Genomic DNA, 15,287 nt, shown 5'->3' with positions numbered 1-15,287 from the left:
GGGTGTCCAGTCACCTGTCATGCCTGCAGCCTGACTGCCAGTCAGGCTGCCTGTCATGCCTGCCACTCCTCGCTTACCTCCTTCTACACAGACTTCCCCCAGAACCGTGACGCTGCCTTCCCACACGGCCAATAGAACAGCCAGACCGTTCTATACTCGGTGGAGACTGTTTGGTACGTTGCCTGGGAAGCAATTTCAATTACAATCGTGTTTGTAACATCACGTGGCATGCGAGTGATCACGTGATTCGATTGCACGCATAAAGCATTGCGTGCTACTACGCTCGCTGCTTCTGAATGTTTCCAATTCCTGGCGTTCCGAAGCTACTCACGCTTTCTGATTTTCCAGCGAATTATCTTGCCTTTTCCGGCTTCTGACCGAAGTGTTCATCCACAGCGGTACATGCTACTTCAACTCCGTTCTGAACAGAGTTCCGTTTCTTTCTACTCGGAACGGATGTAGCTTCCGACCATCTGCGTGCTGACTCTCCATCAGTACGGCAATTGAACCTGTCGGCTTCTTGTCATAGCGGTCTCCCCGCTATCTCACATTCATAGCAGTCTCCCCGCTATCTCACGTAGTTGGTTACTTCTGTTGGGCTCCCAGAGGCATTTTGTGAGCAGGTCCCAGTTATCCTTTCCTGCTACTTTCTCTATGCGCATTGACCAGCCTATGACTTTTTGATATAATTTGTCATCATAACAAGGGCATTTCATATTCCTTCACGTACATCAAAGACTTGGAACAACAATTGCTATTACCAACATCAGAACACCCTTTGGGTATTTTCCTTTGCTTCTGGATACGTGCACTGGATTTATTGGACACTATCCTGAGTGCACCAACCCGACACTAGTGCGGCCCTCATGCCGTTCGGTTTTAGTTTCCTCTACTAACTACCCCAACCTTGTTGTTGTTTCCACTTGGATTACCTGTGGAGTTCCTATGAAGACTTACCTGAGACTATCATTATTAGCAGGTTAGTGTGTTGTGGAATAGCCCATACTCTTAAAATAAGCATTAGTTTAGTCATTAATGTAGCATTTGTTTGTTTTGCAGTCTGGGGATTTGTTGTTCTTTCCATGCCCTTTCCACTGATTACTCACTCTAGTTGTCAGGTTTTTACAGCCAGAGAGTGACATCAGTTGGAAGGTCTATTATTGATTGGACGTTGTTCTACCTCAGACCACTCCGCAATATTCAGGAACAGCTTTCAACCTGTATCCTTTAACGTGTTACACACCCTGTATCCTTTACTTGGTGTACTATTGCAGTACAATCTGATTTATGACAGAATCAGAAGCCGTAGATATGGAGGGCACGGACCCTTTGACTGTCTTAACTCAGCTAGTAGCGGATCTGAGACCGGAGATGATCACGGCCCAGGATACCTTGTGCCATCACATGGATGTGTTGCAAGATGCTATGCATGCATCCCCTCAGGGGGTGGAAAACCCAGTTCCTGTTGCCTCTGGCTCGGGTTTCGCTGCACCACAACGTGGACCAGTACAGGTGGTAATGCCCACTCAGTTTCCTTTGGCGCCCCCGGAAAGGTTCACTGGCGACCCCAAGGCATATCGCACTTTTGTAAATCAGTGTCGGCTCCATTTCCTATGCAGGCCTTAATCCTTTCCGGACCTGACTACAAAGGCAGCGTTTGTGTTGTCGCATCTAGGGGGCATTGTTGCAGTATGGGCTAATCCGTTATTGAAGTCCAATAGCCCGTTGTTGTATGATTGTGATGCTCTACTGTCAACCACGAGTAAAGTATTTGATATGCAACAAGGCAATCAGTCTTTACTGGCTTACCTCTCCCCATTCAACCAGCTGACGGCAGAAACACAATGGCCAGAAGACAAAAAGACTGCGGTTTTCTACAAAGGTCTATCTGAGGACTTGAAAAATGCCTTGTCCACGGTACCAGTGATTCCTGCAGGTTTTACGGAACTACTGGACCTCGTCCTTCAAATAGACACACAGAGATCTGCCAGAAAAGGCGAAAAGAAACCATTCTTATCAGCCCTGGTTCGTTCTGATGTTCCTCAGAACACCTCCAGTGACCCTGAACCAATGCAATGCGGTCGCTTGTCTTCTGCTGAGCGGGAAAACCGCTGCAAAAACAACCTATGTATGTATTGTGGTTCTGCTGGTCTCATGTCCAAAAAAGCCAGTCAAACGGGTGGGAAACGCCAAAGCTCGGCAATAGTGGGGGTCCCTCAGTCGAGTGCCAAACCGGACTCCGAACTACCTATGTCCGCCTCCTCCATAGCAGTACCTGTGTTGTTTCAAAGGCATAACTGTTCAAACCAAGGCTATGGTGGATTCCGGTGCTTCCAACAATTACATTGAGGTAACTTTTGCCAAACAATCAGCCATTCCCACAGTGGTCAAACCAGTCCCTGAAACGGTCAATACTGTCGATGGGTCAGCATTATCTTCCGGTTTAGTAACAGAAGAGCCCGTCCCTATCAGGGTGTCCCTGTCAGATGGTCACTCAGATGAAATGGTTTTTGATGTGAGTGCGGCACCCCGATACAGGTTGATTTTGGGTCTCTCATGGCTCAAGTTACATAATCCCGTCATAGATTGGGTGACCGCACACATACAGTACCCTTCTGCTTATTGTAATGAACAATGCTTTCCAATACCAGAAGTGGTCCGACGCACACCTGTCCTAGCCTTTCTTGACAGGGTCCCGAATATAGGTGCTATCCTTCCAACTAATGCATCAGTACCCAGCAAATATATCGGATATGCAGACGTAATTGCTAAAGGCATGGTGGAACAATTACCGCTGCATAGACAATATAACTGCCCTATTGAATTGGTTGCTGGAGCTAAGAAGATGGGATTCATACATCCTTCACAATTTCCTGCTGCCTCTCCTTTGTTTTTGTCCCTAAAAAAGAAGGAGATTTAAGGCCCTGTATCGATTACAGAGTGCTCAAAGCTGTCACTGTAAAAAATCAATATCCTTTGCCATTGATTAACGTTCTATTGGATCAGTTGGGCACGTCTGTCATTTTCACCAAACTGGATTTGCCTGGGGCGTACAATCTTGTACGTATTAGGGAAGGTGACGAGTAGAAGACCGCTTTCAAGACGCGGTATGGTCTGTTCGAATACCTCGTCATGCCTTTCGGTTTATGCAACGCCCAGCGATCTTCCAGTACTTTATGAGTGACATATTTGGGGACTACATCGACCAGTTCGTCGTTATCTAGTTGGACGACATATTGATATATTCAACATCTGTTAAGGACCATATTGAACATGTGTCCAAAGTTCTACAAAGGCTGCAAGACAATCAACGTTTTGTAAAGGCTGAGAAATGTGTGTTTCACACTCATGAAGTGGAGTTTTTAGGTTACAACATAACCAGTCATGGAGTGAGGATGAGCCATTCCAAGGTTAAGGCCATTCTCGATTGGACAATTCCTGGTTCCATCAAATCCTTGCAATCATTTCTTGGGTTTGCAAACTTTTATAGGAGATGGATCCGATCCTTTTCTAAAGTGGTGGCACCTCTTACAGCCTTAACCAGTTCAAAGACTGCGTTCTTCTGGAACAAAGAGGCTCAGGCCGCATTTGATTCACTAAAGGAGTCTTTTACCACAGCTCCTGTACTACATGTCTGGATCCAGACATACCATATATCGTAGAAGCTGATGCTTCTAATCTGGCAATAGGTGCTATCCTTTCACAGGAATGTAAAGATACAGGGGTGGAACATCCTGTAGCATTTTTTTCTCGTAAACTGGCCCATATGAGAGGAATTATACAGTGACGGAGAAGGAATTCTTGGCTGTCAAGGATGCATTCCTGACATGGCGACATCATCTCCTTGGGGCTAAATATCGGTGTTTGTTTATTGAGATCACCATAATCTTCAAGCATTCAAAACTATGAAGTGCCTTACTGCACGCCAAGCTCGGTGGCATTCCTTCTTTGCCTAATTCGACTTCCACATCACTTATCGGCCTTCCAGGGAACATACTAAAGAAGATGCTCTGTCCCGCCTCCATAGTGATACTAGCGAATTGTGCATTAAGAAACCTCCGCTCGTGGCTGATAATGTAATTTGCAGTTTTTCCCATACAGCCTTCCCTAATGCAAGACATACAGAACTGGGTTTCTCAGAATCCCCAGGAGACGCATGACCTTAATCTAGATATTAGAAATGGCCTCCCTTTCATGCATGGAGTCCTGTATCTACCTACGGAGGAGACTGGTAACAAGGCATTGCGTTGGGGACATGACTCTTTGATAACCGCTCATCCAGGTCAAAAGAAAACAATGGAATTGCTTCAACAATGGTGTTGATGGCCTGGGATGGCACGGGACGCCATAGATTACGTCTCTTCCTGTTCAGTATGCATACAGTGCAAGAACAAACTGAGCAAACCTATTGTCATGATGCCTACCCCCGGGGACCCAGACCAAGTCCAGCAACCCCGGAAGCAGGCGTCAAGATATTCTAAGCAAGCCCAACAACCCCTGCTAGGGGCTATGTGGGTGCAGTCCTGGCACCTATGGCGCCAGGCTCATATGGAGAGTCAGTCCTGGTGCCTATGGCGCCAGGCTCATAGATTAAACCTTACCTGATGCAGACCCTGCTGCAAACTCACCTGATGCAGACCATGCTGCAAGAGCTCCAAGCCAAAAGAGGCTTGGAAGGGACTACTTTACCTAGGGACTATTTTTTTACTCGGGTGGGGCTGGGGAGGAATACTTACCTGGGACTACTTTAGGGGCTATTTAAACCACGCCCGAAGAGCAGCACACACTTCGCATTATTCTGCATCCAGCAGCGTAACGCTCACCGTGCCTGCAAGTCTGCATCCAGCCTTCTGCCATGCCTGCCTCGAGTCTGGAGCTCTTAGAAAAAGGGAGAAAGAAGGAGAAAAGGTTAGAACAAGAGCAATACCTTTGATCCTTACCTGAATTCCCGATCCATCGCGCCTTCGAGCTGGAAGAAAGAAGTTATTTTATGCGCGTCACCTCGCCTGCTGCAGCGCCGTGCTGAACTCACCAGCCTTCGCAGCATCTTCGCATTCCACTTCATCCTTCTGCATGTTCCCGCCGCACTCCGGCACCTAAGGGGAAGACAAGAACAGCAAGGTGAACCAAGGGAATAAACAGAGGCAATATTAGTTACCCCCCATAGACCTACCTAATTTTACCACCAGGGGTACTATTCCTCTTCATGGGTCGGCGCAGCTTCCACTGCATCCTCCCCTTTGTCCCGAAGGGGAAACAAAAAGACAGCAAGGTGAAACAAAGGGACAAACAAGGGGAAACCTCCTCACCACAATAGACTTACCTGATTTTACTGCCGGAGGCATTATTCCCTGAGACTTCATACTTTCTCTCAGCACCTGAATAAGGGAGAAAGCAACAGGTTACATATTGACATTATTTTATTGAACTGTGTTGGATAATACAAATCCTTACCTGAATATTACCGGTTGCCACGAGGAACTCTTTGCTAGGGTCAAGCTGCAACCTGCAAGGAATCGGACAAGAGTGAAAGTCAGACATTTGAACTCTTACGAACTACATACTTACGGCATCTTGCTGGGAATCTCAGAGTCAATATTGTTCTGGAACTCACCAATTCCTTCGAACCAGTGAAGCAACTGGTTATCTACGCGCCCCTGCGCTCAATGCAGGATGGAGAGCTCATCTTTCCAAACATCAGGTGAGACTATAACAGGGGACATCAAAAGTGATCAGTGGGGAGAACAGCACGAGGAGGGGGGGGGTTAACTTTCAACTCCACGGGTGGTTAATTCCCTTTCTCCATTTGCAGAAGAATATTCCTACGGGCAAAGCAAACGAAGCTAGGTGGGCCAGTCCAGTCCGTCATCTCGGCACTACGCGCCACATTGGTGGAGACCGCAGCTGTCCAGTTCAGATCGACGCCCCTGTGGGAGCCAGGTGAGCGTAACACCTATGCGGCCGTTACGGCCTCTACCAGTAACAAATAAGCCATGGTACATGATTTCAATGGATTTTGTAGTCGAGTTACCACTAATCCAAGGATACAATACTATATGGGTGGTGGTGGATTACTTCACTTCACAAAACTGGCGCTTTTCATACCATGTAAAGGAGTCCCTACCGCACCTATTCTGGCAGACATATATTTGCAATATGTCTTTCGGTTCTTTGGATTGCCTTCTGTGGTAATTACCATCCTCAGACAGATGGACAGACAGAAAGAGTCAACAACACTATGGAACAATACCTATGCTGCTTGTGTTTGCAATACCAGTCTAACTGGTACTCTGTATTGCCAGCAGCAGAGTTTGCATACAATAACTCGTTGCACTCTTCAACTGGCACCGCACCTTTTTATGCCCTGTATGGACAGAATCCCAGAACCATTCCATTGGATCTGGAACCTTCCGTGGCGGTTCCTGGTGCGGCCAACAAATTAACATATCCTACTGTTTTGCATGCAAGAATCAAGAAACATCTGGTGAGAGCTCAGGCTCGCTCTAAACTCTATGCTGATAAGCATAGGGCTCCGGCTCCTGTCTATCAGACGGGTATGTCTGTCTGGTTGTCCACCAGATATTTGCAGATTCCCGGTAAAAAGAAACTCCTGCCGAAGTTAATTGGACCTTACAAGATCACTGAGGTGATAAATCCCGCAGTGGTTCGTCTGGAATTGCCCTCACGTTGGCGGGTACATCCCGCTTTTCATGTTTCGCTCGTGAAACCTTGTCTGTCCAGGATCCGGTTGCAGGTCCGGCCTTTGGCGGTTTCTGTGAGGGGCTCTGACGAATATGAAGTCTGCACCATTCTAGATATGAAAACGCGCGCTTGTAACCCTTACTAGCTCATCGATTGGAAGGGGTACGGCCGGAGGACCGGTCTTGGGGGCCTTTGGCCAATGTCCATGCTCCCGCCTTGTTGCGTCGCTTTCATGCCATCAAAAGGGTGAGGTGCTCTTTGGGGGATGGCACTGTCATGCCTGCCACTCCTCGCTTACCTCCTTCTACACAGACTTCCCCCAGAACCGTGACGTTGCCTTCCCACATGGCCAATAAAACAGCCAGACTGTTCTATACTCGGAGGAGACTGCTCGGTACGTTGCCTGGGAAGCGATTTCAATTACAATCGCATTTGTAATGTCACGTGGTATGCAAGTGATCACATGATTCTATTGCACACATAAAGCATTGCGTGCTACTACTCTTGCTGCTTCTGATCGTTTCTAACTCCTGGCGTTCAGGAGCTATCAAACTGTCTGATTTTCCATCAAATTATCTGGCCTTTTCCGGCTTCTGACTGAAGTGTTCATCCTCAGCGGTACGTGCTACTTCAACTCCGATCCGAACGGAGATCTGTTTCTTTCCACTCTGAACGGATGTATCTTCCGACCATCTGCGTGCTGACTCTCTATCAGTACGGCAATTGAACCTGTCGGCTTCCTGTCATAGCAGTACGCCCGATATCTCACATTCATAGCGGTCTCCCGCTATCTCACATAGGTGGTTACTTCTGTTAAGACTCCTAGTGGCATTGTGTGAGCAGGTACCAGTTATCCTTTACTGCTACTTTCTCTATGCGCATCGACCAGCCTATGACTTTTTGATATAATTTGTCATCACAACAAGGGCATTTCATATTCCTTCACATATATCAGACTTGGAACAACAATTGCTATTACCAACATCAGAACACCATTGGGTATTTTCCTTTGCTTCTGGATACGTGCACTGGACTTATTGGACACTATCCAATATCCTGAGTGCACCAACCCGACACTAGTGCGGCTCTTGTGCCGGTCAGGTTTAGTTTCCTCTACTAACTACCCCAACCTTGATGTTGTTTCCACTTGGATTACCTGGTGTTCCTATGAAAACTTACTTGAGACTGTCATTAGCAGGTTAGTGTGTTGTGGAATAGCCCATAACCTTAAAATAAGCATTAGTTTAGTCATTAATGTAGCATTTGTTTGTTTTGCAGTCTGGCGATTTGTTGTTCTTTCCACGCCCTTTCCACTGATTACTCACTCTGGCTATCAGGTATTTACAGCCAGAGAGCCTGAGAAACTTGGAAAGAAAAACCGCAGCGTTTTCCAACACAACCACATTGTGTCTGCCTGAATCTGCTTTACCATTTGGGGCTCTCGGGCTCCCCATGGGGAGCCCGAGAGCCCCAAATGGAAAAGCAGATTCAGGCAGACACAACGCGGCACTGCGGAAAACAACCACGTTGTGTCTGCCTGAATCTGCTTTCCCATTTGGGGCTCTCGGGCTCCCCACGGGGAGCCCGAGAGCCCCAAATGGAAAAGCAGATTCAGGCAGACACAACGTGGCATTGCGGAAAACAACCGCGTTGTGTCTGCCTGAATCTGCTTTCCCATTTGGGGCTCTCGGGCTCCCGGGGAGCCCGAGAGCCCCAAATGGGAAAGCAGATTTAGGCAGACAACGCAGCATTTAGCATTTCCCATTTGGGGCACGCTCTACAAACACAAATAAATAAAATAAATAAATAGGAGAAGATGTGCAAGTTGCGGCATTGTGCTAAATGGGCTTGGTGCAAGGAGGGGGGGCTTGCGATTGTAAATTGAAACTAAAGGTAACCTTCGTTAGTAAGCTATCCATTCCTCTCTATTCCTACTTTGTTCAATGGGAAGAAGGAAGTTTAGGAATTTTGCAGGATATGCAGAGCGATAGCACAGGCCTCCAAGGTCAAAGCAACTGACTGAAGGATGTCTATTGAAGCAGGTTTCTGCTCAGTTGAGGTGAGAATAGTGACACAGCCACATATCCTTCTCCTATTATCCAAAGCGCCAAACATTTCACCTACCTTTTGATTTTTCTTTGCGCTCAGGGCCATTCTGGAAGTGTGTTTCTTCTTTAGGCTTAACATGCCTAAATACTACATCACCTGAACAAAACAGAATATATAAGTAATCTTGAAAAAAGATTAAATCATCTCCCACCAGAAAAATATTGACCTCTCATTCCAGTTTATATTTATAATTATTTTCCTTTGTATACATTTAATTTCAAATTACAGGGACTTCTGCATAAGAAATTGTGACATACGTACATTATTTACTTAAGGGATGGATAATTCCTAAATGTTTCACAATGGCAAGTCACCTGTTCAAGTTCGGCAAAGCATGATTTAGGTTTCCATATATATTACCACTTGAACATATTTTGGGTAAAGATGGATTTCTCACGTAGAAATTAGAAGAACAATGATGGGACCAAATACGAAACCAGCACACTCTACAGGAAGAACTGTGAAAACGTCCCATGTTTGAAGCTAATAGATGGGACTGGTGTGACCATGGAGGCCAGAAACCGCTACTCACGCTGCAATGCGGTATTTGGAGTTATATAGCAGATACCCTGGGTGCCCCCACCCATCCCCGGCCTCATATTTGTAACTAACAATACTGTCTCCATGGTGGTCTGGAAGGAAGTTTCACTGTGGGAAAGACATGGGAAGTTGTGAAAAGATGGCCATCGTTCACAGAGTAGTATCGCAGCCATCTGTGAACTCCAGCAGATAGATCGGGAAACCTGGTTTAGCTGAGGATAGAGGTTTGCAAGCACTGCTCCCACCCACCGTGAAATGCAGAACCCTGAACTCCCACTTGCAAGCCTCATCCAGGTCAGAGACTTGAACACGTAAACAATGGTAAAGCAGATAAGGCACTAGCTCCCACACATAACTTGCATCAGCGATGTTAGGCAGCCATCCAGACTTTATTTTTATGTTTTAGTTAATTTTATTTTATTGTTTAAAGAGTGGATTTAGCTTGAAAACAGCACAGTGCTGTAGAGGGCGTGCATAGTCAATGTTTGGCACTGTCATTTTTTGACAGTAGTGCAGTACTGTGAGTTGCAGTCTGTGCCTTGGTCTGTGCATCCTTTGGGATTAGTTTATAACTGGTTTTTAAATACTGGTCCATGAGGCATACATTATGAGTATGAAAAGAAAAGTCTTTATTCCAAATGTGCCCTTATGTTAACTCATGTTTTGACCAATCCTGGTCTTTATCAAAACAGGGCAATTAATCTCATGTAGTCCTGTCACTCAGATGAGTGGGTTCACTGTGTATGATATTGAGTAGGGATAGTTGCCTGAAGTCCTGTGTCTCGAGTACGGATCACCATATTAAGGCAGGATCCAAGCCTGATGGCTCACCGCGTTGCAAATATCATACCCAGTGAACCCACTCAGCTGAGTGACAGAACTACATCAGATTAATTGCCCTGTTTTGATAAAAGACCAGGATGTATGACTTATTGTCCAATATTAAAAGACCAGTTATAAACTGATTCAAGAGGACAAGCGCTATACACAGGTACCCAACCTTACAATTGCTAATTCGATTAAGGTTTGGGTAAACCTTATGGTACCCGAGTTAGTGACAGCCCACACCTCGGAACGTTAAGATGATTAGCGCAGAGTGAGCACAATTACCCCTCTTTTGCTTTTCCATTGGGATTAGACCTGTGCATCCATTGAGATTAGACCTTGGTCAGGTGTAGGTTTCTGGGAAGACTAGTTGGCAAAGACTGTGTGACAATGGGGAGAAACCCAGAATGATTGTTTAACTAAGAGCCATTACCAACTGAAAGGTTAACGTAACGCGTGCAATAACCTTCGGACTTAGGGCGGGCATGGTGAGGCTTGTTGTTGACCAATTTCTAGGACCATGAAATGCCAGAGTATAAAGGACATTTTGTACAGACAAGCATCCTGATCAGGGACTTTGTATTCCTTCGAAGGTGTCAGGGGTTGTCATTAAGACACACCTTGGTGAAGGGTGCATACTAACAGGAGATGCATCCTTCATAATATTCTAATTTTGGGCATCATTATGCTCTCAACGGGTGTCCCCTTTCATTTACTTCCTCTGTCTGGATTTGTTGAAAACACTGTCACAGTGGTGACAGAGATCTAGAAAAAAGTAGAACTAGAATGAATATGCACAAAACTAAACTTTTATTGCAATGAGACGGAAGACAATTGTGGATCTATCTCTAACACCAAAACTAACAGACAAGGATCAAAGCGTAACAATCGGAGCATGAAGTTTACAAAGGTAAAGAATCAAAGTCAAGCCAACACAAGAAAAGATAAAGCTATTAGGGGTAATGTGCTTATTCTGGAACGCATCCTTAGTAAACAAGATGGACTTATTCTAAACCGGAATAATATTCTCAGACTTTTCCCATCATGTCCCAAATGTGACGTCGATCTCCTCATTGGATATAACTGTTGTTGAATTCCACTCTGAAGAAAAATTGGATTGTGTTAGTATACACATTCCATCAAATATCGTGTGCAACTAAAATCCTGGAGGCGGCACAAGATATAAGATCTTTAGGTTTTGGAATACAAGAACTGTAAAAGGCAAACAATATAACCTTGAGAGTAGAGAATCAAACAACCAGAAGAAAGTCAGAATGGACTAATGGTAAAGGAAAAAAGTCATCTATGAGACACGACAAACAATAATTCCCAGAGATGGAGAATGAAGGAACAGAGAATAACTACAACAATGACACCTATGACGCTAAACCCCTAATTTTAATACATCTAATGGGGTTAGAAGTACCTCATGTGAAACAAGAAAAAGGGAAGACATTAGCAAAGTGAGTGATTACTCATGGGATTGGCTTGCAGGACGTTTGGCCTTGAGGAATGAGAAGTAGCTCCCTGTAGCCAAGCACAGGGGATCGACTCGAATATTATCATGGAACTCTAGAGGCATCAAACATATTTTCAAGAAAGAAAGCCTGGACTGGGAAAGAATTGACATCTTCTGTTTACAAGAGATGTGGCAGCAGGAGAAACAACTGATTGATGGTTTCTCCGCATATCTCAATCCAGCTGTGAAAGGAATAAAAGGCCGCCCAAAATCCAGCTTGTTGACCATCATAAGAAATGGGCTGGACTTTAAGGTGTTAGAAAATCAAAACCTGAGCCTGTATATTCAACATTTAATGATTGATCTAGGGACTAGAACAGAGTCTATCTGCAAGTGGTTACTACTAATAAATGGCAGAATCCGTCTTGATAACTTGCCCCCGTAGTGTAGGCGATGAATTCTGCCTAACAATATACCCCTGTGTATGGCTACAAAAACCAAATACCAAGGAGTGTATTCCTTGGGAGAATGGACCCGAATTGGAACAGCAGGCAGGAGGACAACCGGACTGGACTGCATGACCAAAATGGAACTGTAGTGGACTGATGTGTCTAATCCTAAAAGGAAACCCACAATTAATGGACACAAACTATGGCAAAAAACTGGACGGCAAACAAGACTATTTCTAGACACTAACCTGAGATCTTTTAGGAAGACAACACGGATCATAAGAGATCTAAATACTGTGACACCTCTTCCAGAATAGTAAGAGATGAACCTATAGAAAAATATAGTCTGAATCAAATAAGGAAACAAACAAGCGTACTGATACAAACAGAAAAAGAGAAGAGAGCAGACCATACCATAGATTCAGTTCAACACTTCTTTAGAATGGAACAGTGCAACACCCCAATCAGCCAAAAGGTGTTTCAGGGAAAATGGGCTATTCCCGACGACACGAGAAGGCCTAAGGCCAGGAAGTCCCACTTTGTCCAACCCGACAAAATGAGGATGCTCCACACTTCCCAATCGAGTACCAAGGCAGTCTCTAGTCTGTACTGTTAGGGAAAGCAGAGGAGAACCTTAAGGCTGAGGGGAATGATGAACAGATGGAATCCAGAAGGTAGTTCAGCGTTCCGGAAGATTCTGTAAGTAACAGTTCTTTGTTCGAGTTCCGAGTCTTATTTCCAGTGTGGGCCGAAAACGCAATCCAGAAGGAGTAAGCAAGAGAGAAAACGTGAGGGAACTCTGAGTGGGCAGCTGTGCGGGCAATAAGAAATCCAAGGATGAGATGAGGCAATTCCGTAAGACAATCAGAGTTCAGAGCAGTTCAGGTAAATCAGCGAGCCTTTGGTAAACAAAACAGACAAGGACACAGGAATACAGAGCATTCCAGGAAAACGTAGCAAGAGTATTCAAGAAACAAGGAAACAGCATAGAGAAAGTTAGCGTAACTTCACAAAATCGAAAGCACAGAAATTCAACAAGGAGGGGCTTAAGAAGGCGCTTACATGACCGGCAGCACGTGACTTCGTAGTTACTTTAATGGGAGCATCTCAATCTTCAAGGCAACTGCCAACGTTTCTTAAAGGAGACATAGTGTCTCATTAAGAGTCCGGCGGTAACTGAGGCGGTAAAACCGCCTGGTTACGGCGGGACTCGTATTACCATTCCGCCTCCGTGATTCCCGGAATTACCGGGGCATTACAACCCCGGTTTTCCGGGAATCACAGAGGCGGAATGGTGTTAATCCCCATTCCCATTGAGTCCTATGGGTCTCAATGGGAATGGGGATCATGGAAACACCGGCAGCATCTCGTAATGCTGCCGGTGTTTCCTCGTCCGCCTGCAGGCGGGCGGTGTAAAACCCGCCAGGTCAAACCTGGCGGAAACATCACCTCCCGCCTGCAGGAGTCGGGATCAGGCGGTCCGGAAACAACGGTGGCGGCGGGTTTACCGCTACCGTTATTTCCAGACCGCCTGATTTGTAATGAGGCCCATAATGTTTATTTACAGAAGTACTTGGGAATCGTGCAAGGTAAAATGTACGGCGTCTTTGTTTAGTACTCATGGAAGAGCATTTTGGCTGAATGCTAATATTCAGAGAACAGGAAACCTTATTTCCTGATGTTTGAACAATAGAATCGGAAATTCTTCACTGTATTCCTGGCAATAAACATCTATTGGAACCCGGCAGACTCAGAAAGGCAAAAAAAAAAATCACCTACCCCAATCTAGGAGTATTGACTGTTTGAAATATGAGTTCACTGATAATATTCCGCATCAAGACCTTTATAAATCCAAGAAAAGGAGCACCTTTTTTTGGATGAAGGAAAAGGATGAAAGAGAGATCCACTTATTAAACTGGAACACCCCTGGAGTCATGCCAGGTGCTGCAACGTGGATAAGGGGAACCTAATCAGCTACTTTGGATTATTGTTTCACTTCCGTGAACATCTTAGATGAAATCACCTCGTTGGAAGTGGTGAAGACGGATCTGAGTGATCATGACATTATTGAGATAAGCTGGAGTAAAACCCGAAAGGGAAACCTTGGGGTAAAATAAGAAATAAATCGAAGTTAAACCTGGACGAAATAGGTTGCAGATTAGAACAAAGGACATACCAACGTTGAGCAGCAATTTTGATAGACCCATCAAAGCTCAGCCACAAGGGGAAGACTATGCCCTGCTCCTTAGTAGTTATATGGTGAAGATATCTGCAACAAAGAAACCCTATTTCAACTGGAAACACAGCTATGACTCCCAAGTAATGTTACAAAGATGAGAGCTTAGTAAAGATCTAAAAGCTATCAGGGAACTTCCAAAGGTAATAAAATCAGAAACTATAAGGAAACGGAAACAAAGATATTGAAACTGGTTGATAGCCCATAAATCTATCCTCATCCAGAATGATGGGGAATGGATGCAATGTGCAGTTTTGGGCAAAGATACAAGAAACTTTTGCGAAATAGTAAATACTCTGGGCTCACCTCAAGAAGTGCTGCAATGCAACCGTATCTCGAAAGAAGTCTGGGTTTGGCACTAGGGACAATTATTTAGTGCCCCAGGTGCTGTTAAACCCTGTATTTAAAGAAATGGGTTCGTCATCATGGAACTTGCAAGTCAAAAGATATGAGCTACTGGCACTTATAATAAAAAAAAACGGCAGTGGTTCGCGAGCATTTGAACCTTACTGCCTGACTAAGCATATGCTAAAGGCAAATCCGGATCTTTGGTCGGAGTTCTGTTGTATTCTTTTAAAATGCATATTGAAGGCTGCAGAAATCCCACCTACTTGGAAATATGCCATTTTGGTTCCAATTTTTATGAAAGGAGATTGCTTGGACCCATTTAACTATCACCCAATTGCCCTGCTGGATGTGCTGGGGAAACTCTTTGCTTCGATGTTGCTGAAAAGATTGAACAACTGGGCATTTAAAACAGGAACCGTTGACAAGAAACAGACTGGCTTTGTCAAAGCCGTTGGATGTAATGTCATCCTGCTCCTACTTAATATCCTGAAAATGTGTGCATTAAAAATCAAAAGGCCATTATATCTAGCCTTCATAGATTTAAAACAGGCTTTCGATAGTGTGGATCAGAACCGCCTTTGGTAAAAACTGAGAATGTGGCAATGCCCGGAAGATCTTT

General features: G+C 45.0%; 1 protein-coding gene across 1 annotated transcript in view; it reads right to left on the bottom strand.

Annotated features, from left to right (window-relative positions):
- Nucleotides 1-15,287, bottom strand: part of LOC138526456 (zinc finger protein 684-like) — a 235,324-nt gene that overhangs the window by 22,181 nt on the left and 197,856 nt on the right. Inside the window, exon 7 of the mRNA XM_069637228.1 lies at nt 8,827-8,907. Within this exon, the coding sequence (XP_069493329.1) occupies nt 8,827-8,907 (81 nt within the window). The remainder of the gene's footprint in view (nt 1-8,826; nt 8,908-15,287) is intronic.

The sequence above is a fragment of the Ambystoma mexicanum genome, chromosome 7p (genome assembly GCF_040938575.1).
Source record: "Ambystoma mexicanum isolate Mex_15411 chromosome 7p, UKY_AmexF1_1, whole genome shotgun sequence".
Lineage (NCBI taxonomy): Eukaryota > Metazoa > Chordata > Amphibia > Caudata > Ambystomatidae > Ambystoma > Ambystoma mexicanum.
The sequence above is the reverse complement of the archived record's forward strand: the minus strand, read 5'-3'. Positions and strand labels throughout refer to the sequence as shown.